The sequence below is a fragment of the Dendrobates tinctorius genome, unplaced genomic scaffold, assembly GCF_039654945.1.
Source record: "Dendrobates tinctorius isolate UK_male_01 unplaced genomic scaffold, ASM3965494v1 ptg000011l, whole genome shotgun sequence".
NCBI classification, from domain to species: Eukaryota; Metazoa; Chordata; class Amphibia; order Anura; family Dendrobatidae; genus Dendrobates; species Dendrobates tinctorius.
This window is the reverse complement of record NW_027361679.1, coordinates 33,747,800-33,772,375: the sequence shown is the minus strand read 5'-3', so window position 1 is coordinate 33,772,375 and position 24,576 is coordinate 33,747,800. Positions and strand designations below refer to the sequence as shown.

General features: G+C 42.5%; 1 protein-coding gene across 1 annotated transcript in view; it reads left to right on the top strand.

The window, feature by feature from the left end:
* The first annotated feature begins 7,508 nt into the window (after positions 1-7,508).
* MTHFD2L (methylenetetrahydrofolate dehydrogenase (NADP+ dependent) 2 like) overlaps positions 7,509-24,576 on the top strand; it is a 265,099-nt gene continuing 248,031 nt past the window's right edge. Inside the window, exon 1 of the mRNA XM_073587998.1 lies at positions 7,509-7,613. Coding sequence (XP_073444099.1) covers positions 7,567-7,613 — 47 coding nt within the window. The 5' untranslated portion in view covers positions 7,509-7,566. The remainder of the gene's footprint in view (positions 7,614-24,576) is intronic.

Sequence of the window (24,576 nt, the reverse complement as noted above, 5' to 3'; positions counted from 1 at the left end):
TTTCTCTCAGCCAGTCGTAGATATTAATCTACATATAGGGACTTTTCATGAGGAGTCCCTGTCATGCTATGTCTTGGAGGGTATGCCAACTCACATCATCCTAGGCCTTTCCTGGCTGAAGAAACACAACCCGTTCATACATTGGCGGTCCAGGGAGGTAGTCAGTTGGGAACAGCCTTGCAAAGACTGCTGCCTGAGAGCTACTGTGCTACCGTTCTTCTTAAACCTACCCCTTCGTCTCCATTGGAGGCAGCTAAGGAGTTGCCAGGTAGTAGGGGTAAGACTAAACCCTCACCACAAGTAAACCCTGCGTCTCGGAGTCCTCTTAGGAGGAGGGGTCTGCAGAGGGTGGTGGTTCCCTCTGTGGGTAGTGGGAGTATGAGATTGGTGACACAGGGGAATGCCTCTGTTATCGGTTCCTCAAAGAGTTCACCATCTTGTGGCAAACGCATGCGTGGAAATAAACGTTCAGGTCCAGACCTGTGTGTGAATGAGTACGTGTGGGTGTCCACCAAAAATATCAGGTGGATGTATGCTACTGGGTCCTGGAGTTCAAGGGTGATTGCGCCGTATCGGGTATCGGCCATTCTCAGCCCAGGTACTTTCCAGCTGGAGTTACCCCCAGTAATGCACATACATAACACATTCCACAGGTCGGCGCTCTGGAGATTTGTGGCACCTCCAGAGCCTACTTTATTGTCATCTCCAACTTTGGTGGTTTGAAGCGCCCTCACCGTACATCGTTTTCCGGTGAGGTCTGGTGTTGAGGGTTCAGAGGCCCCTCATTGAAGGGGGGGTACTGTCACTATCCATTTTTGGATTTGTGGCAGCTCTGGTTCCACTTTGTTTAAATGTAGCTTTTTTCCTTTCAGTCAGTCGGGGGTTAATGTCAGTTTTTCCTTGCTGGCAATCTGGTGTAACTGCAGTGCTGCTGAGTCAGCTGATGTGGTTGGTGACCACTCCCACCATCCATTAAATGGTCACCTGATGCATCAGCTGGCTGTGGTTGACAGCAATCTACAGTGACCAAGCCTGAGTGAGGAGCTCTCTGGGTGCAGAGGTGTTTCTGCTGGGTTTGTTATCCTGGTGCCTTTATATTGCTGTGCGGTGCCTTGCAGCAGAGGAAGCTAAAAGATAAGTTGATATTTCCCTGTCCCTTTTGCATTTGCCACTGTCTTTGTGAGGTAATATCTGCAGTGGTGAGGTTAGTGTCCCTTGCCGACCAATGCACTAGCCAGGGCAGTGCTAGGTGACAGCAAGGGACGGGGTATCCAGATGGCGGTGGGGGAAGGACCCACTTAGGGCATTAGGGGAGTGCAGGGACAGGCTCAGATATCCTGGATATCCTGGATGAAAACCTTGCAGAGTGCTCTGGACCTGAGACTTGGCCAAAGGTTCACCTTCCAATAAGACAATGACCCTAAGCACCCTGAAATAAAAAAGAAGTGGCTTCAGAACAACTCTGTGGCCATTCTTGACTGGTCCAGCCAGAGCCCTGACCTAAACCCAATTGAGCATCTCTGGAGAGACCTGAAAATGGTTGTCCACCAATGTTCATCATCCAACCTGACAGAATTGGAGAAGATCTGCAAGGAAGAAAGGTAGAGGATCCCCAAATCCAGGTGTGAAAAACTTGTTGCATCATTCACAAGAAGATTCATGGCTGTACTAGCTCAAAAGGGTGCTTCTACTCAATACTGAGCAAAGGGTCTGAAGACTTATGACCATGTGATATTTTAGTTTTTCTTTTTAAATAAATTTGCAAAATTTCTATATTTCTGTTTTTTTTCAGTCAAGATGGGGTACAGAGTGTACATTAATGGAAAAAAATGAACTTTTTTTAATTTACAAAATGGCTGCAATGAAACAAAGAGTGAAATTTCAAAGGGATCTGAATACTTTCCGTACCCACTGTAAATGAGACAAATACATAGGGTGAATAAATTTTGCAGTACAAAAGAACTGGGCACATGTTTGTTTAAATGTTTGCATGTCTTACAGGTCTACTGCCATGTCCATCTGCCATGCTTAACTACCCTGTCACATAGAAAAACATGGCACATGGATAAATCTGCACAAATGTCTTCCCCTTAGCTCTGTCTAAAGGTACTGTCACACTTAGCGATGCACCAGCGATCCCAACCAGCGATATGACGCTGTCAGGATCGCTGATGCATCGCTAAGTGGTCGCTAGTGAGCTGCCACACAGGCAGATCTCACCAGCGACATCGCAGGGGACGGGGGTTGCTACTTACCTGTCACACTAGGCGATCCTGCATCCTCCCGCCCGGCTCCACGCTCGTCGCTCGTCTCTCCACAGGAAGCGCCGCAGGAAGCTGATGACGAGAAACAGTCCTGGACGTTCTCACGCGATCAGCGATAACCAGGAGGGGAGCCGGTCGTAAGTAAGTATCAGATAGCGATATCGCTAGCAATATCGCTATAACGTCACAAGTTATAGCGATATTGCTAGCGATGTTGCTAGCGATATCGCTTAGTGTGACAGGCCCTTAAGTATACAGTACAATATAGCAAAGTTTGTCCTTAGATCTAGATCTAATTTAACTCTGACTCACATATTTTGATGATTTAGCTGGAACTCCAACATATGTGCTCAGTGTAGAACACAGGATAAATGTGAACTTAGCTTTGAAAGTAATCCAAAATGTTATATACCCCCAAATAGTATCACTAACATTTTTAATGCAACCCACAAAAAACAAGCCCTCAGTTTGGTCCATCATCTGTCAAGCAACATTCCCCACCCCCACCCAAAAAATCCATCAAAATCTGTGCTCCCCAAATCTGAATGCCTCTATCCCTGCTAAGCCCCATAGTGTGCCTAAACAACAATTATAATCCAAATGTACAGTATTACAGTACTATACTGTGTGTCGGGATGCATTATACTCTGAGGGGGCTGCATTATACTCTGAGGGGGCTACATTATACTCTGATAGGGCTACATTATAGTCTTAGGGGGCTGCATTATACTCTGAGGGGGCTACATTATACTCTGAAGGGGCTGCATTATACTCTGAAGGGGCTGCATTATACTCTGATAGGGCTGCATTATACTCTGATAGGGCTGCATTATACTCTGAGGGGCGGCATTATACTCTGAGGTGACTACATACTCTATGATGGGGGCTGCAGTATACTCTGAGGGAGGCTGCATTATACTGTATCAAGGACCATGGGGAGTGCATTTTACTAGATTTACTATATGGGACCTGCATTATACTGTATCAAGGACTATCTGCACCAGTCATTCTTCCTCAGCCAGAGTAAGGGTATGTGCACACGTTCAGTAAACAATGTGGGTTGGACGCTGCTACTTATGCAGCGTCCAGATGTTACAGCATAGTGGATGAGATTTCAAGACATCCCATGCCCACTATGTGTGCACAGATGCCCGCAGCTCACCCACGGAGATGGACATGTGGCACGTGTTTCCTGACTGCAGCATGTCAATTTATCTAAGGGAGACACGTGTACAATGTATTGGACGCGGTGAATCCACACGGATCAATGAACACATGCGGAATCACCTGTGTTCAATAGCCGGCAGCGCTTTGGACGTAGTGGACATGTGCTGCGTCCAAAGCTCTGCCAATTACTGAATGTGTGTACATACCCTAAGGAGGCCGGGAAACAAGCATCGAACGATTTCAATATTATCGATCGCGCTTGTTTGCCGGCCTAAACTTAGCGCTTGTAGATACAACTGAAATGTTTCTGTGTGGTGGTGCAATGCATGAGCTTTTGGGCCCCACTTTGTCTAAAACCAGCCCTGACCACAGATCAATCAATTCACAGTCACACTGACTATGCAGGTCCAGCACCTCCCTATCACTTTAATCTTTGTATTATTATTCACTCCAATGTTTATTCAATTTCATCATTGCAGAAGAACACTACAGTCAGCCTGGGCATTTTTTTTATCCCTATGTGGAATAAGCTGTTCTGACCGGCTATCTGAAAGCCTAAAATGGGACTGCATGACCAGCCCTCATCTTTTATTCTGGCTGTGATAGCCCCATGATAGGCTGTGCTAGACCATGCAATACAGTCATATGTTAAAGTATGGGCACCCCTATTAATGTTAACCTTTTTTCTTTATAACCATTTTGGTTTTTGCAACAGCTATTTCAGTTTCATATATCTAATAACTGATTGACTCAGTTATATTTCTGGATTCAAATGAGGTTTATTGTACTAACAGAAAATGTGCAATCTGCATTTAAACAAAATTTGACCGGTGCAAAAGTATGGGCACCTCAACATAAAAGTGACATTAATATTTCGTAGATCCTCCTTTTGCAAAAATAACAGCCTCTAGTCGCTTCCTGTAGCTATTAATGAGTTCCTGGATCCTGGATGAAGGTATTTGTGACCATTCCTGTTTACAAAACAATTCCAGTTCAGTTAAGTTTGATGGTCGCCGAGCATGGACAGCCCGCTTCAAATCATCCCACAGATGTTCAATGATATTCAGATCTGGGGACTGGGATGGCCATTCCAGAACATTGTAATTGTTCTTCTGCATGAATGCCTGAGTAGATTTGGAGCGGTGTTTTGGATCATTGTCTTGCTGAAATATCCATCCCCTGCGTAACTTCAACCTTCGTCACTGATTCTTGCACATTATTGTCAAGAATCTGCTGATACTGAGTTGAATCCATGCGACCCTCAACTTTAACAAGATTCCCGATGCTGGCATTGGCCACACAGCCCCAAAGCATGATGGAACCTCCACCAAATTTTACTGTGGGTAGCAAGTGTTTTTATTGGAATGCTGTGTTTTTAGCCTCCATGCATAACGCCTTTTTGTATGACCAAACAACTCAATCTTTGTTTCATCAGTCCACAGGACCTTCTTCCAAAATGTAACTGGCTTGTCCAAATGTGCTTTTGCATACCTCAGGCGACTCTGTTTGTGGCGTGCTTGCAGAAACGGCTTCTTTCGCATCACTCTCCCATACAGCTTCTCCTTGTGCAAAGTGCGCTGTATTGTTGACCGATGCACAGTGACACCATCTGCAGCAAGATGATGCTGCAGATCTTTGGAGGTGGTCTGTGGAATGTCCTTGACTGTTCTCTCCATTCTTCTTCTCTGCCTTTCTGATATTTTTCTTGGCCTGCCACGTCTGGGCTTAACAAGAACTGTACCTGTGTTCTTCCATTTCCTTACTATGTTCCTCACAGTGGAAACTGACAGGTTAAATTTCTGAGACAACTTTTTGTATCCTTCCCCTGAAAAGTTATGTTGAATAATCTTTGTTTTCAGATCATTTGAGAGTTGTTTTGAGGAGCCCATGATGCCACTCTTCGTAGGAGAATCAAATAGGAGAACTGCTTGCAAGTGGCCACCTTAAATACCTTTTCTCATGATTTGATACACCTGGCTATGAAGTTCAAAGCTCAATGAGGTTACAAAACCAATTTAGTGCTTCAGGAAGTCCGTAAAAAGTAGTTAGGAGTGTTCAAATCAAGAAAATGATAAGGGTGCCCATACTTTTGGTCAAATTTTGTTTAAATGCAGATTGCACATTTTCTGTTAGTACAATAAACCTCATTTGAATCCAGAAATATAACTGAGTCCATCAGTTATTAGATATATGAAACTGAAATAGCTGTTGCAAAAACCAAAATTGTTATAAAGAAAAAAGGTTAACATTAATAGGGGTGCCCAAACTTTAACATATGACTGTATCTGCAAGGCATTATAGGAAAGCATGCATAGCCTTCACTCTTTGGCTGTTGCAGTATAAAGCAGTTTGTGAAATAGAGCTGTGCAATTTTTATTGTGATTTTCGCAATTCGAGACGCAAATTGTTCAAATTATCATGACCTGCAAATTTGAGGAAATTCAACCTGAAGTCCATCCGCAGAAGACTTAAGGCGCCGTCTGTATACTATGAGTTATTTTTATACGGTTTCAATCAGTTTAATATAATATACACTGAGATGAGGTAAGCAAAAGGTCACTGAAACTTACTTAAGATAAAGGAATATAAATTACTGGTCATTTATTTATCCATCAACAAAGGACCATTGATATTTCAAGGCAACTACCCTAATTAGATTGGGTGTCTAAATGTTCCCAAGGATGTTATCTTGTGCTCCGAAGCCCCTCCTCCAGCTTGCTGTATTTCTGCCATGTGGCACACATGAGGCCCCCTCCTCTAGCTTCCTGTATTATATACTGGTTAAAACAGGTATTGAGGGGATGTGTTTATAGCCAATGGACAATAGACTTGTGACATCATTCCCCACATGGTGGGGCTGGACACACCTTTTAGCTGGACATTTAAAAGAACCAGGACACATGTGCTCAGGCTCTCTTTTGTCTCCTGGAGGATGAGTGGTCGATGTCTATCTGAATAATGTAACGTATGAATAATGCTTGTTTCTGATTAATGCATATGTATTTATAGTTTTATACTGTTTATTATTTGATCTTATCACTTACTAAGTAAATCAATTTAGTAAATTCAGTTCTTGTGTGAGCATTTTCTTATTCATTACAATCCATTGGAACCGTTACAATACACCGTCTCACATAACGAGATCGTTAGCGAGATTGCTGAAACGTCACAGGTTTTGTGATGCAACAGCGACCTCGCCAGCGATCTCGCTACGTGTGACACATAGCGGCAATCGCCCCCCCGATGGATATCGCTGATCGTGCTTGAATGTCCTAGGACATTTTTTGATTGTTGGTGTCCTGCTGGCCAGCATGCATCACTGTGTTTGACGCCGACGAGCGACCTCGTTGGCTACGCAGAACTCAGGGACACAGGCGGGAATCGTCAGAATAGCTGCCGTGTGACAATGTCCAAGTGACCGCTGAGGTCATTATACCGATCGCTGTATCGTTGCTGCATCATTGAACAGATCTGCCTGTTTGACAGCTTACTAGCGACCATTTAGCGATGTACCAGCGATCCTTACCAGGTCGTAACGTTGTCGGGATCGCTGGTGTGTAACGGTACCCTAATTCTCTCATCTCTAATAATTACCTTTCTATACTTTCTTGTGACAACAGTAAGCTGTCTGCTGACTCTCCTTAGCAATAGCTGAAAAATGGCAGATAACAACAGCCTATTGTGTCAGTGACCAGTGTGAACATCTTTTGTAATGCGGTGACATGAAAAATGGAAAAAAAAAAAGGTGAGTTTTACATAAAATTTTCTGACAGCAAAATCACCATTCAATATGAATTTACTGTAAAAATTGTACGAATTAATTTTGATTGCTGTGGTTAGTCTCTGTTCAGGTGTACTCATCATCCAATCACTGGTATGGAGAGGTGGAGATTTCACTCATTCACACATTTGCTTCATTTCGTATCAGCCCGTAGTCCATGAGGTACCAATGACTGTACTGCAAATGATGCTGACGAGGGTACTGCTGCTTCAGGCGAGATATTCTTGATTATCTTATGCTCCTTCGTGCTCTTCTCTTCAGCGTAACATATCATTGCACACAGAGCTAATGGCTTCTTTAATAAGCAGCGTTTATATCCTGCAAAGGACAATATGTGGAACTGCAAAATCCAACATGACCAACTGGAAAAAAAGCTTCTACATAGGGAGTGGATGTATCAGGTGAGGGCATATTAAATCTTCTATATACATGTGTGGACATTTATAGAAAAAATTCTACATAGAATGGCTATAATGACAAACATGCTGATGGATAATTTATCTATCTATCTATCTATCTATCTATCTATCTATCTATCTATGTTTATCTCTGTCTTTCTTTTGTACAATCGAGTTAAGGAGTATTTGATAAGCGTGCATTTCTTATAACCCTTTTCACTTCACGTTATTTTTGTTTCGATATTTTGCCATATTTAATTTATAATTTATTTTTATAACTTGTAAAGGTTAAAATAATATCTTTAGTTAATAGAAGGTTGCAATTTTAGTGCTAATATTCTGAACATATTTTATGGTTTTATGGATGTAAGTGTTAGTTTTTCTTTATTTGGATATGGATATAATATAGATCGATGTGTTTCTTATATATAATTTCTTATAATAATTTTTCTTGTCTTCTTAGTTTTACTTAAAAGTTGAAATGATTTTTGCTGTGTAGTTTAATTTAAAATATATATTTTTTATTATTTGATTATTTAGAAGTACTCTTGATTATTTTTTAACATTAAACTGAATTTTATTTTAGATTTGTAGAGTACAATACAGTGTATATAGAGATGACTTGTCTCTGTATTTTTATTTTTTTATGCGTAATTTATATGTGTTTGCTAGTGTCGTGCAGAGCATTTTTCTGCTCTTTTTTATATTACAGTGCTTTGACCTTCAGTCATAGATTAGGGCTTATAATGTTTATTGCAGCTGCAGCTTCCCCTTCACACTCCAGTAGTTTAAAATGATGACTGCAGAGCTAAAGACGTAGAAAAGGCACAGCCTCTCCATATGGCAGTCCCTTTATTTACATTCTTTTCTTTGTTTTATTATATACATTTTTTTTACAGCTATTTGAAGCCTTTTTCTATATCTACAATTACAACTTAAACTATAGAAATGTCTCCAGGTAGCATGACCTTTGTAGCAGCATATATTAAATAGAGGACATCTATATATGCCTATGCATTGTACCAATTATGACACCAAAAATGTAAAATTGTACTGCCAATTTAATATTAAGTGATATGAACATGAGATTATATTTTATAAATGGGGGAAGGTACTAAACTGCTCAGAAGCAGATTTCTTTTGGACTCCTAAATCATGTATAGTATGTGCTTATCATACCTTGAAACACAACAATAATTAAAGTGGACACTTCAGCTCCATTACAGCCTATTCTCGCAGCCATATCCAATTGAACTGTCTATTCATCCATTCCCTGTGATAATTATCTCCTTATTGACGTCAACAGTGGCCAGTTTAAGCTACGTTCTTAAGGTACTGTCACACTTAGCGATGTACCAGCGATCCCGACCAGCGATATGACGCGGTCAGGATCGCTGGTGCATTGCTAAGTGGTCGCTAGTGAGCTGCCACACAGGCAGATCTCACCAGCGACATCACAGGAGTCGGGGTCGCTACTTACCTGTCACACTAGGCGATCCTGACGTCCTCCCGCCCACGTCGACGCTCGTCGCTCGTCTCTCCACAGGAAGCCCAGCAGGAAGCTGACGACGAGAAGCAGTCCAGGACGTTCTCGCGCGATCAGCGATAACCAGTGGGGGAGCGGTCGGAGGTAAGTATCAGACATAGCGATGTCGCTAACAATATCGCTATAACGTCACAAAAACCAGTGACGTTATAGCGATATTGCTAGCGATATCACTTAGTATGACAGGCCCTTTAACACCAATTGTAAAATCACTAGAGATGAGAGAACTTGTTCGGAAAACGTTTGCCAATCTCAAAATCGGCTCGAACGTAGCACATTCGGATTGTGTTCAGTTTCCATAGCATTTTTCCTCAAAGTTGGCAAAATTCGGTCACAGATCTGTAAATGATCGCGTTTCCATGAATGATTTTGTTTTGACTTTGTCTAGGATAGTGGTGCTGTGTGATGATCGGGGGGATGTGTTTTATGAGGGGAGTGGATATGTCTAGGTCAGAGGAGCAGTGGAGTGTATTTTTTTTTTAAAAAATATCTTAATGTGTGTTCATTCCAGCAGCCAATCAGGGTGCAGAAATCATCCACAACGTCATGACACAAGGGCTTCTGTGATTGGCTGCTGAAGTCACATGTCCCTCTCTATATAGAAAGCGGACATCTTGTTTTGCTGGCGCCATTTTCTTGGTGCAACAGTGCAGACTCCTGCTGCTGCAAGTGAACTTGTCATTTAGTTAGATAGGATTTTCTCTTGTGTGAAATTGATCTTCCAGCATCTAACTAGTTTGTGCCAGTAGTGTTATGCAGGCAGGAGTCCACATTTCCTACTTAAAATTGTTTGGGCTAAAACTGAGTTGCACTCAGGAATCGGGAGGCTCTATTTGCTAATCAAAATCGTTAGGCCTAATATTGGGGTTTAGACAGGAGGCCCCATTTGCTAATCCAAATCATTAGGCCTAATATTGTGGTTCAGCCAAGAGACCCCATTTGCTAATCCAAATCATTTTGGGTCTCAGTGGCTCAGTGGTTAGCACTGCATCCTTGCATCACTGGTGTCCAGGGTTCAAATCCCACCAAGGACAACATCTGCAAGGAGTTTGTATGTTCTCCTCGTGATTACTGATTTAGATTGTGAGCCCCATCGGAGACAGTGCCAATAATGTCTGTAAAGTGCTCAGCCTGGGTTCAGCCATGAGGCATCATTTGCTGATCAAAATCTTTTGAGCTAAAACCGTGTTGCAGTCAGGAATCAGGAGGCCCCATTTGCTAATCAAAATAATTAGGCTTAATATTGGGGTTCAGCCTGGAAGCCACATTTTCTAGTCAAAATCGTTAGGCCTAATATTGGGGTTCAGCCAGGAGGACCCATTTGCTAATGAAAATAATTAGACCTAATATTGGGTTTCAGCCAGGAGGCCCCATTTGCTAATCAAAATTGTTTGGGCTGATACTGTGTTGCAGTCAGGAATCAGGAGGTCCTTTTGCTAATCAAAATCGTTAGACCTAATATTGGGGTTCAGCCAAGAGGCCCCATTTGCTAATCCAAATCTTTAGACCTAATATTGAGGTTTAGCCAGGAGGTCTCATTTGCTAATCAAAATTGCTAGGCCTATTATTGGGTTCAGCCAGGAGGCTCCATTTGCTAATCCAAATAGTTTGGGCTAAAACTGTGTTGCAGTCAGGAATCAGGAGGCCCCATTTACCAATCAAAAATGAAAAAATAGCTGGGTAGAGGTAAGGGGAAAAGTCAGCTCACCAATCTCTGCAGGAACCTGGTTGTTGTGGCTTGCAAATTGCAATATGTTGGGTGTACAATTGGATCTTTTAAAAAAGGAATTCGCAAACATCAGAAGCCACTAGTTCCACCGCTTCTAATATTTCAGCGGTTTCCAACCATTGCAGGCTTATTCATGGAGGAAACACTAATACCATTACTGCCATGGGTATTGAGAAGGTATTCAGACCTTCCAGAGGTGGGCATTTTATTTAGGCGGCAGATTTTAAACCGCAAGTCCTTCTGGATATTCAAGCTTCAGACCAGGGTACCACTGGGCTTGAATAAATGGAAAGATTTGATTCTGCTTCATCATTGAATGCTTTTTTCCTGTATTGTGGTTTTTTATTCTTTGTTGCTTTTTTTTGTTTTTCGTTAGTTTTAATTAATTCTTTTTTTTTTACAGATTCTCCATTATTCTGTATGTTATTGATTTTGTTTTTTTCTTTGTTTAATAGTTTTTTCAATTTCCTGCTAGTGCAGTCTCGTTTTGATAATTTTAATTGCAGCACTTGTTCTATGCAGTGTCTCCTATAAATGTTTCACTGGTAATACCACACTTTATACCATGACTAAGACCTTTATTGGTTGAAATGCATTGGTTATTCCGGGGATTCCATGCATCATGTGTACTACCTAGTAATGGATTTACATATTTTTTAATGATGTTTTGAATTAAATTGGAATTTTAACTTTTCTCAGTATACATGCTGGAGTTCTTTTCCTTTTTTTTTCTTCAATTTGCTAATCAAAATCGTTAAGCCTAATATTGGGTTCAACTAGAAGGCTCCATTTGCTAATCAAAATTGTTAGGGCTAATAGTGTTGTTCAGGCAGACTAAGAATATATATATACTGATTGGTCATTTAGTGACTGGTGGCTAACAGGTCTGGGCCTAAGGTTTAGAAACAGCTTGTTAAAAGAGAGGGAAGGGTATATACAACAAGAGTGGGAAAAAGAGAGGTTGTGGTGGAAGGAGAAATATACTTTGTGTTCAATGTGTACGTGTGTTAGGTGGTAATGATACTGAAAGCGCAACTGAACAAACATCGTCTCGTTCTATCCAAAATCAAGGCGATAATTAACGTGCACACTGTCAGAGAAGTGAGGTGCTGGTGGAATGGGCTGAAAAGCCCTGAACTATATAGGACCAAAATTCACCACATACTTGTAGGTATAATCGTGAAAAAAGTTTTTATTCAAGTTCGTTACATAAAAAATGAAATAAAGGGAGCAGATCAGTTTGATGATACAGACAGGCGACTGTGGAATATGCTAGATGTTTCGACCCATCTTGCACCTCAGCAAGGCGCGGGAGCGCTGCTATTGAAGTCACTCAGACCAGCGGGTTACCCAGCAACCTTCCTAGCAATCTCTCTCCACTGCAGCTCAGCACCTGCAGTGTGGATTCAACATTGAAACTCTCCCCTTTACTATAAAAATAAGAAATATCTCACTGTCTTCAGACTAAAGCAACTTAATGATTAAGACCGGGGTCAGACTTGCGAGAAACTCGGATGAGTCTCGCACGTCAATACCCGGCACTGCTGCAGGCACTCGGATCGGAGCGTTCAGCTGCATGTATTTCTATGCAGCCGCACACACCGATACGGGTGCCGGCGGCAGTGCGGAGTATTGACGTGCGAGACTCGTCCGAGTTTCTCGCAAGTCTGACCCCGGTCTTAATCATTAAGTTGCTTTAGTCTGAAGACAGTGAGATATTTCTTATTTTTATAGTAAAGGGGAGAGTTTCAATGTTGAATCCACAAGTCTGACCTTGACCTAAGACCCAGGATGGGTCGAAAAGTCTAGTATATTCCATAGTTGCCTGTATGTAATCCCAACCTGATCTGCTCCCTTTACTTGATTTTTTATGTAACGGACTTGAATGAAAACTTTTTTCATGATTATACCTACGAATGTGCTGTGAATTTTCGTCCTATCCAAAGACAACTGACAACATCTGTTACTGGACGGGCTACTCGACTCCCTTTCTTTGACAGCCGCATAGCAGTATGCCTTGTAGATGAGGGTCAAAAAGAGCATATGCTCCAGCGGATGGCAATCGCTACATCAAGTGGTCTCTACTCCTCTTCTTCCACCTTAACTTCACACACCGTACAATCAACAGAGGTGGCACCCCAATCACCCTTGTTTCCCCCACGTCACAACTTTCTAACTGCCCAACTGACTGTGGGGAATCACAGATGGGCCAGTCTCAAGAGCTGTTCACACATTCTATTCCATGGGAATCAGAGGTCTGTTCCAAAGATTCACAGAATCCAGAAGAGAAAAGTATCTTCATCAATGCCCTAAATTTTGTCCTGTTGGATCCGGGGCCAGGTGAAGTCAGGTCCGAGCAGAGTCCAGACCCTTGTCACCAGACGTTAGCCCCCCGGGGGGAGGTGATACTGATGAGACTCAGATACCTGAGGCGCATGCGGACTGTACTGTGCTGTCAGAACAAGAAGAGGAGGAGGGTGACTGTCATGGCAAAGTGTGGGAAAATAGAGAGTATGGCGATAAGGTTGTAGATCCCACTTGGTGTGAACCCAGAGTCATGTAGCTGAGTAGCTTAGCAGAGGAGGTGGAGGAGAAGGAAGATGAAGAGGTTACGTTGCGGTTTTGCTCACAGACACGGAGTGATGCAACCACGACAAACACTGCATCATCAGCCAAAAATGTGGATGTGGACAGCATCGGTTGCAAGTCTGTAGTTCACAGGGGTAGCAAGGGTTGCTTAGCCTGGGTCTTTTTTGAGACCACAAAGGATGACCCAACTCACGTTATCTGCCAACTTTGCAAAAAAGTAATCAGTAGAATCAAAAATTGCAATAATTTGACTACTGCATGCATGATCTGGCACATGCGCGATCAGCATGCTTAGTCTGGGAATCACACTGCACTAAAATGTGGACTAGCGGGCCTTGCCAACCACCGGCTGTCCCATCAACCACATCTGCTTCTTCTTCCTCTTCTGTCACCATGCCAAGTGTTCTCACACAGGTCTCCATCCGCAGAACCTCCACTTGATTGCACTCTACAGTCGGGTGAGTGAGAGCCCATCATCTGTTATAGAAGTGGATATTGCTGTTTTTTTTTATTTACCAAGCACACCACATCTTTCTCAATACACCATAACATCTCCACTTGCACCTCACTCACAGTTCAGCAGTTTATTCTGTTCACCCTGCTCCATCCTTCCTCAGCACAGCAATCAGCCCTCGGTCCCACCGTTGTGGTCACGTAAAAGAATGTTTCTTGCTACACATGCCAAAGGTAGGAACTTGAACTCCACCATCTCCAATCTGTTGGCCAAGGAAATCATGCCTTTCCGCCTGGTGGATACAGGCGATTTCTGAAAGTTGATGGCCGCCACAGTCACCCAGTACCAGTTGCCCAGTCGCCAATACTTTTCTAAGAAAGCTGTGCCTGCGCTACACCATCATGCCGCAGGGTTTCCTGGAAGAACCTATGTCTGCCAGGGTGCATTTCACCACTTACACCTGGACGAATAAACATGGGCAGGGGAATTACATCTCACTGACTGGGAACTGGGAAACTCTGGTGGATGTGGGGACAGGTGGTCAAGGGGCAGCGCCACAAGTCTTGGAATCCCCAACAACTTGTGGGACAAACCTCTGTATCTAACACTTCCTCCACTGCTTCTGGCTCCTCCACCTTCTCTAGGGCCTCCAAGGGTGACCTAAACCTCTCCCTTAATGAAACTCTTGTTTCAACAGTGCAGAGAGAATCCCTTCCACCTTTTATACTGCGCAGTCAGGGCTCACCGCAATCAGGCAGTGTTTAAATTAATATGCCTTGGAGATTGCAGTCACACAGCTCACGAGATGTGGACAGCTATCCAGGTTGAGTTAGAGCAATGGCTGTCTCCACTGAGCCTGGAACCAGGGAAGGCCATGTGTGATAATGGTGCTAACCTGGTGGCGGCTTTATCCCAGGGCAACCTTACACACGTACCTTGCATAGCTCACATCCTCAACCTAGTGGTATAGTAATTTCACAGCCCCCATCCTGGCTTGGAAGTGCTGCTGCTGAAAGTATGGTTGCTGTATGTTCACTTCTGCCGATCGCACCCCGCAGGTCATCGACTTGCATCGCTAAAGAGGTCTTTCAGCTTACCGATTAACTGTTTGATTTGCGATGTGCTGACAAGGTGGAATTCCACTCTGCACATGTTACAATGACTATGGCAGTAGGGAAGCACCCTGGTACAATATTTCTTTTGCATAGCCTGGGCCTACGCAGTACGGACGTGGGGCAAATCACGCTTGCAGAGTGGGCACAGATAAAGGACCTCTGCAACCTTCTGTGTTATGAATGAGTCACCGGAGGAGGAAAAAACAAAAATGCAAGCTAAGTCCAGAAAACCGGAGAGGTTGGTAGCTAGCGGATTGCAGACCCCTGATCCTATTCACAACAACTAACAGTAGCCGTGGAGCGTTCCTACGGTGGTCCTAGATACCTCGTCACAGCCGGAGAGCTAAATAAGCCTAAAGAAAGAAAGGTGAAATCTAAACTGCCCCAGAGCAGACCCCAAAGCAATAGACAGCCCCCAACATGTATTGACGGTGAAATCAGATGAAAACACAAACACAGACAGAAAGACAGGCAGAGCAAACGATGGGGCCCAACTAACTAGATAGGAAAGGACAGAAAAGATGCTGGCTGCAATCCGCAAAACCCTACCAAAAATGTCCCAACACGTCTGATAGGAAAAACGGCCCTGAAGTCACTAGACTTCAAAATCCCTATATCAGCACTCCGATATATTCTGAAGACAGAGCAAAAGAGAATTAACCGATCAGGGACAAAAATGGAAATTCAGCAAAGACCCAGCCGGGGCTGGCTGAACACAAAACTAAGCAAATCAGACAAAATCTCATGGAACAATAACAGAGCAAAACTTAGCTTTAGAAGACAGGTATCTGAACTGGAGGCCAGAGCTCAGAGCAGAGAAATCACCAGCAACCCTACAGGGCGTCGGCTGCCTTATATCCACTCAGAGATTCCGGATGTCCAATCGCAATCCACCTGTTCAGGTGACAGGTCTCTCCCATCCAAATCAGTTTCACCACCTCCTTTCACCAGCAGAGGGAGTTCATTGGACATCAAAGGTGAACGAGAAAATGAGCTCACAACACTTCTGCACAGTTTCAAAATGGATACTAATATGGTTAGTGATGGCAATGCCATCATCAGCATCACTGTTCCTGTCATCTACATTCTGGTGCACATTTTGAATAGTCTGAGGGAGGAGGTGGTGGGCCTAGAGAAAGAGGTGAAGCAGAGGAGGATGTGGAAGGGATAACAATATATCTAAGTTTTGGACTGTCATCGCACAGGTGAGTGTCATAGGAGGTTGAATTACAGTGATCAAGGGGAGCTCATGGTACCAGACATACTGTTAGTGAAGGTCCAAGAGCTGGGGAACAAATGGAGCAGAACGAGGAGGAACAGGTGATGGACACGCAACAGTCAGGAGATGAAGAGGATAATGATCCCCTCTATTTGTCAGGGGTTGGCAAGAGGCAAAGAAGGAAGAAGGTTGGAGAGTTACCTCGCCAGTAATACACAATGGACTTGGACCTCATGGAAGTGCCAGACACATGAGCGCCCTTTTGCTGCACTATCTTCAGCATGATGGTTTTCCCCAAGACCTCAGTGAGGCACATAGTGTGCATTGCAATTCTAGACTTCCAACCCCTGGAACGTCAAGGCCTCACTGCAAAACCATTAGCAGCAGCAACAGTATAAGTCTCATAAGGAAGTTCTGTGAGTCATTTAACACATTTTTAGAACACCCTGTGCACCAGCAGAACAGAGTACAAGTATCTCGAGCTCAATATCAATGCCATCAGGGGGAATTTGGAACCTTTTTCATTTTGGTCTTTAAAAATGGAAGAGTGGCCTGAGCTCGCCTGTCACGCCTTGGAGGTTTTGTCATGCCCGGCAGGCAGCATTCTCTCAGAACGTGTCTTCAGCTCTGCTGATGGTGTTCCGACAGATAAGCGCATCCGGCTGTCCTCTGAAAGTGTAGACCAACTAACTTTCATCAAAATGAACAAATTATGGAACTTGATTGACTTTTGCACCACAGTCGCAGACTAGGTGATGGTGTCGTTTTTAGTGTCATGCATTGATCTTGCATTATTGCAGTCTGTGACACCTTTTTCATGGCTTCCGTGCCTGCTGTTTCTACTTCTGCTGATGGTACAAACAATTTTTTAAATGTGTAGACTCCAAGTTGGGTCTCCATCTGGTGGGTTTGTGTGTTGTGGAAGGGATGTCAGAGGCCCATTATACTGTTTCTACTCTGTGGAAATTGATGTCACTGTAGTGGTGTGTGATAATTTTTTGAAATGTGAAGACTCCAAGTTAGTATAGGGAACTGGGAAAAATAAAAGCGCAATAGGGTTTTAACCGATAACAATGAGGTGTAAAGGAAGTGAATCCACTCACCTGGTATGGTTGCTACAAAGCGACGTGTATATGGCATAAATATATATCACAGCTGCTGCAAGGATACTGGTCTTGAAAAGGACCGAATTTAGTGAGGAAACGGGGAAGGAGGTGCCACTCATGTGCTACCGACGATGAATCCACAACATATCCAACGGAAAATGTTGAATTACTTATTGAACAGGTTTGCAGAGTCAACGTGTTTTGAGGTCACACTTGACCTCTTCATCAGGACAGAAACCTGGTGTGACAAACAGAAATGGTTGTCCTTTTATGCTGTATTATTTAAAAAAAACACCAAACCGGGCACATGACCGTGTCAAAGTTCAATAGTGTCACGGGGCTAACGGATCTCTATGTCAATACAGAATCTTACAAAAGCAATATTAATCTGTATAAAACATATGTAGACAATCTATTCATTATTTGGGACATTTCTCAGGGTAATGTGGAGTTTTTCATCAATTAACTCAATTCAAATAACTGGGGTCTTTCTCTCTCATCAAAGATAGACAAACAGTCTATAGACTTCTTGGATTTATCCATCTTTATTACAGATAACCGCATCTGTGCGAAAAAGTTTTTCAAGAAAGTAGATGCAAAAAGCTACATCCACTTCAGGAGCGGGCATTACTCCAAATGGTTGTCCAATATACCTCAAAACCAGTTCAGAAGGATTAGGAGAAATTGCTCCTTAGAGCCTGATTTTTTAAACCAAGCCGACATCATTAAAAAAGATTTTTTTAATAAAAATACCCCAGAAAACTCATCATGCCTGCCTTTAGCAATTCTAATAATACTAAACAGGACTTCCTTTAAAAAAAAAAAAAGTAATAAAAGAAAAACACAATAATTTTGAATACAATTTCATAACTACTTATAATAATCAGCACAAGAATATACAGAAAGCCATTCGGGACCACTGGCACTTCATTTTAAATGACCCCATTTTAGCCCAATTATTACCAAAAAATTGCCCTCTCACTTTCAGAAGATCCACCACACTGACAAATGTTCTGGCCCACAGGAAAATAAGAGAGAAGGATTATCATCTCACTATTAATAAGGATTGTTTGTGTTGCCACGCTATTTGTGGTGGTCTGTCATAATTTACCATTCCACAATCAGGTGAAACCATTCACATTAGAAGCCACATGTCTTGCAATTCCTGCTTTGTGATATATGTCATTATCTGCTATTGTCAAAAATTATATATAGGGAGGGCCAGTCAACCCCTCTATAAACGTTTAAATTTATAGAGCATGCTACTCTGTTGTTCTAGGCTGGTTTCACACTAGCGTTTTTTTGCGCTGTTTTTTAGCGCAAAAAAACACATGCGTTTTTTTCCCCCTATCTTTTACACGGGTCCGCATGGGTGCGCATACACATACGTTTGTACGCATTTGAATGCGCATGCGTTTTTTTGTAGTGGGCGCACAAAATGCATCATGTTGCATTTTTTGTGCGTCCGACTTGCCCCCAAAAACCGCATGCGCACGCTATGCATTTTTCTACAGCAATACACCCATTATAGTCTATCGGTGCGCATATGTGTGCATTGTAATGCGCACGTATGCGCAAAAAAACATGCGTTTAAAAAAAAAAAAGCACCAAAACCCACAAAAAACGCACACAAACGCATGATGTGTTTTTTCATGCGTTTGTGTGTGCAAAAAACGCATCGCAAAAAAGCGCAAGTGTGAAAGTAGCCCAACACACCACTCCCCATGTGTTTTTTTTCAGCGCTTCACACTGTCTTCACGTCTCTGTGTCCCTAGGTTGCTACCTTTATAATTCATCTCACAATCAGGGGAATCAGAGTTTTCCTTTCCCCTCTTTTCCCTGTTATCTTTCTTGCATGGTACTTTATTCCTATATATTTATTTTATATATATATATATATATATATATATATTGTGTTACATATCAGCATTTCTTCACAACAGGGGTTACGACAGTTAACTCTCAATGAGGAATTTCGTACACCTACAACGATCTGATCATTTTTTGTATCCTCTCTTCAGTGACACTGCGTTATAGTATAGTGGTTACATACATCCTTTCAGGTTCTCCAAACCCACATGCACTTTTCTTCTCTAGTTCGGATCCCTCTCGTTACATAGATGCATTCATTTAATAACATAATGATTTTAATTTGTTTTTACTACATTGCAATACATTTTATTTTATTTATTATATATTTTTTTAATTTCAGTGTTTAATAGGTGTTTTTTCTGTCAAATATTTCATATCAGATTTATAATCTCAGCCCTGTGACACTACAGAACTTTGACATAGTCATGTGCCCGATTTGGCGGTTTAAAAAAATAATAATACAGCATAAAAGGACAGCCATTTCTGTTAGTCACACCAGGTTTCTGTCCTGATGAAGAGGTCCTGCGTGACCTCGAAACATGTTGACTCTGCAAACCTGTTCACTAAATAATTCAACATTTTCCGTTGGCTATACTGTGGATTTATGATCGACAGCGCATGAGTGGCACCTCCTTCCTGGTTTCCTCGTTCAAGAATCCAAGTTGGGTCTCCTTCTGATGGGTAGCCAGTTGTGGAAGGGGTGTCAGAGGCTCATTATACTGTTTCTACTCTGTGGAAATTGATGCCACTTTAGTGGTGTGTGACAATATATTTTTTGAAATGTTTGCACTCCATGTTAGGTCTCCTTCATGTGTGTTGCCTACAGCAGTAGGGCTCGCAGACAGGCAGGCCTGCACTTACTTTCAGTCAACTACTTGTGTTACTATCCTTACATTTTTCTAAAATTAGTGCTCTACCAAGCTGATGTGAGCCACCTGAGTGTGGCTGAGCAAAAAAGCATTTTGAGGTATTGCATGAGGTATCAGGGCTCCCAGCAAAGCAGCCTTACAGCGATCTCTCACCCACCTCGTCTTAATTGAAAGTTCAATTCAAGCCTGTAAATGCTGGCCCAGACCCTGATATCTCATGCATGGCCCATGGCTGACTGCTGCTGTGCCGTTATCAAATACTGTGGGTCATTTGATACCACTTTTCCTAGTGAGTGTCCTTAATTTTTATAAATGTTTGGACTCCAAGTTGGGTCTCCTTCATGTGTGTTCCCTAAATTTGGCAGACCTCTCAGAGCACCAAAGGATGAAAGGACGAATGTACCAAGACATTCTTGGTAAAATTCTGCTGTCATCTACATGGAGGTTGAATACATTATTGAAGAGTGCACTATTCACATGATAGCATGGCAAACATTGGATTTTCGGGGTCCCCATTCAAGTTAATGGGGTCCAGGTACTGTTCTGGTTCCCGAACCCAAACTTTTTGTAACTGTTCGGGAAATTATGTTGTTTCATTTTCCTTTTCTGGATTATGGCCACAACAGTGGTCACTGGAACCTTCAATAGTTTAGAAATTATTCTGTAACCAATGCCATCAGTATGTGTCACACACGTGGAACGTGGACCTACTGTGCCACAAGCCGAGCTTTCCTAGTAGAGGCGTACCTGGCTTTTTCTAAAGCTTCCGATGGAGCAGTTAGACTTAAGCTGCAGGTAGCCACCAGGTACTAATCCTAGGCAGTCCCCGGCATTGCAGCTGCTGTCCCAGGGGTCAGGATCACAAACACGAACAAAGGATCTCTGGAACGACAGGATACGAACACTGTTCAGACTACATGGGTTCTGCATCACCGGGCAGAACAAACACAGACTCTGAGTCACAGGCAGGACTAGATTCAGATGCTAGAACAGGCTCTGACAGTACAGATTCTGGAACACTAACCAGGACAGACACTGGTATAGGTTCTATTATGGCTGGAACGGTTACAGGTTCGGGTACTGCAGGAGTGGCTTCAGGCTCAGGTATTGAGAGCAGCTTCAGGCTTTGGAGCCGCTGGAGCAGCTTCAGGGATCAGGTACCGCAGGGGCGGTGTCTGGGTTTAAGTAACTCAGGTGTGGTGTCTTCTGAAGTGGTGTCAAGTTCAGATACTGCAGGTGCGTGTCAGGGTTCACGTACAGCTGGTGCAGTGTCAGGATTCCCGGTACCGCAGGTGCTGCTAAGGGTTCAAATACTGCTGAAGCAGCTTAAAGATTCTGGACTGCGCAACGTGAGATCTAGGAAAAGGTTCAGACTTAGATACATGGACCGAGCAACTCACTAGTTGCACAACACTACTAAATGGAGAAGATTGCTAGGGCACTTCCATACTGGGAAGCGTGCCTTATGTACTTGATGCCTCCCAGCTATTGGCTGGGGTATTTCCAAAGTGCACAGGCCCAGGGAAACTATGGCAGGGAACGAGGACATCTCTGCATGGTGGTATGTCGACGTCCCTGCCAGCAGGAGGTTGAGGAAACATGCAGGATGCCTGTATTAGCGTTACAGTATGTTTTGCAACAATAAGGTTGAGAAGATCTTGAGACTCATCATCAGATGTTTCTTGTGCGTCACCTTGGTAATGAGACACCTTTTAATAGGCCATCAGTTGAACCAGCTGATTATAATTTTTAACTAAGTGGCAGGATTGTTTTCTAATTATTGATAGATTTCAGCTGGTGTCATGACTTTCCATATAAGGAAAGGAAAAAATGGGAGAGCGGCATTGTCTGACTGCTACAATGGAGGTGGTGACTGAGCTTTACTCACAACCTTCCTTATTGCTGGTGTTGCCAGTTCACACATAGAACGCTCTTCTTTGTTCTTTTTCTCATGACTTTTCATGTGTTATTTCTCACTATTACCCATAATTTATGGACATCTATGGTTTTATTTCTTTGCTTGGGTCGATTGGATAGGTTGTTACCGACATTTGATGAGAATTACATGTCAATAGCACCTTTAGAAATATATTTACTTAGAAATTTGGTGACATGTTCAATACTTATTTCACCCGCTGTATATTTACGGATTGTCTGGGAAGTTTTGGATGGTTGGCAAACTTGATGCCCATACACACAGCTTTGAAAAACATGTGATTTATTCTAGATTTTACTGGTTGTATATCTTAGTATACAAATCTAAAAATTCCTATGATTATATAGTAAATCCACAGCGTGAGGATTTCATATGATACTGATATAAGTGTAGTGAGAATATAAAGCAGTGGGCGATTTAATTAATAGGGTCATTTACTGTGTGAAATGACCATTATAGTCATTCACCTATCTAGACTGGATAATGCTTATCGTATTCCTCCTTCTGCCACTTGATTTATGTTGCCTGTCTAGCTCTATGACTAAAGTAATGAATGACATGATCTGAAAATAAATAGGGATTTATCGATGTGTTTGGAATAAAGGAAATAAGCAACATTATTTTTAAATGTGATGTTTCCTTTTCATGAATAATTGTAGTACATATGAAAAGGCATTGTAGATTAGTAGTTAATAAATTAGTGCACAGCTAGGTGTAACATTGGGAGTTCACCCAGGGCTTTAATGTCATTATGTCAATCATTGTATATGTACTGTGAGAGAATAAACAGACAAAGTATTGCATTATAATGGGGATTGTGTATTTAACCCTTAACAAGCGACAAAACACATTAAAACAGTGGTCGTTAAGGGTACTTATTTCCTCGGGTTTCAGCTGTGCATGACAGATGACACCCTGCAGTATCGACCCTGGCCGATTTTGCGACCGATCGGGGCTAATTAACCCCTTAAATACCACTGTTAATCGTAACAGCAGTATTTAAGTTGTTGCAAGGAGGTCACAAGACCCCCTTAGTAATCATCAAACCCCCACAATGAGAATTGCGGGTCCCAATGGGTACCATAGTACCCTGAGGTCATGTGATGTGCCAGGGTACAGTGGCCTATGAGATCCAGCAATAGACCAGAGTCACACTACCATATAACACAGCTGAGTGGTATGCAATAAAACATCGCATAGCACTCAGACCACTGTCATACTATGGGGCAGCACAGATCTGAGATTATTTTCTTATGCCGATTCGGCATGCGAGAAATGTAGCAGCATGCTGCAATTGGCAGCAAGACTCGGCTCACTCGCACCCATACAAGTCTAAGCGAAACATCACACTGCACTCGGAAATCACCTGAGTGCAGTGCGATTCCCACCGATGCCAGCAACAGAGATGGAGAAATTACTTTCTCTGTCTCCTCCGCAACTGTGCTCTGATCCTGTCATAAGAGAGGATCGGAGCACAGTATCACTGACACATGGCTTCCGCTCGCAGCAGAGCAGGAGCCGAGGGTCATTAGCATAGCTATCGCATCCCATGCTCTCACATTGGATGTTATACACTAGTGTCACTCTGGCCATAAGCTGAGTCTCACAGTCACAGTCATTGAGACACTGACAGTCTCATGAACTGCTGTACATGAGTACAGCAATGTATGAGACAAGTGATCAAAATAAAAATTATACATGTCCCACAGTGGGACTAAGTAAAAAAAAACAGTGAAAAAAAGTTAAATAAAATATGTCGAAAAGTAAAAAAATGAATAAATAAATTAGACACAAATCACTAAACTCCATTTCACCACTCAAAATGCAGTGTTTATGATAAAACTAAAATAAACAAAAGTACACATAATTGGTATCACCACATCTGGAACGACCCGCTCTATAAAACTGGCATTTTATTTATTCCATTTGGTGGTCGCTGTGAAAAAAATAAAAAACACAACAAAAATGTAATTTTTATGCATTATACTGACTCACAAAAAAAGTCAAAGTAAAAAAAATGCAATAAATTAAACCACCAAACTGTCCTGATTAAAACAAGCCTCAACATGGCCCATTTGGCAAAAAAAAAAAAAAAAGTTACAGCTCTCAGAATATGACAAAATAAAAATGAATTCATTTTTGTAAAATATTGTTTTTAGTCTGTAAAAAGAGCAAAGCATAAAAAAAATAAATCTGGTATCGCTGTAATCGTACAGACCTGACGAACAAATCGGTCTTATCAGTTTGACTGAATGGTGAACAGTGCAAAAAAAATAAAATAAAAACGATAACTAGAGATGGGCGGACACCTGGATGTTCGGGTCCGCCTGATTCAGCCGAACAGTTACAAAAAGTTTGGGTTCGGGAACCAGAACAGTACTTGGACCCCATTCACTTGAATGGGGACCCCGAAAATCCAATGTTTGCCATGCTATCATGTGGATGTCAACGGGGAAACACTGCTTCTGATTGGTGGTAAAATCATCACCGCTGGTCAGACTGCCGTGGTTCCCATGCTGTCAAATGACAGT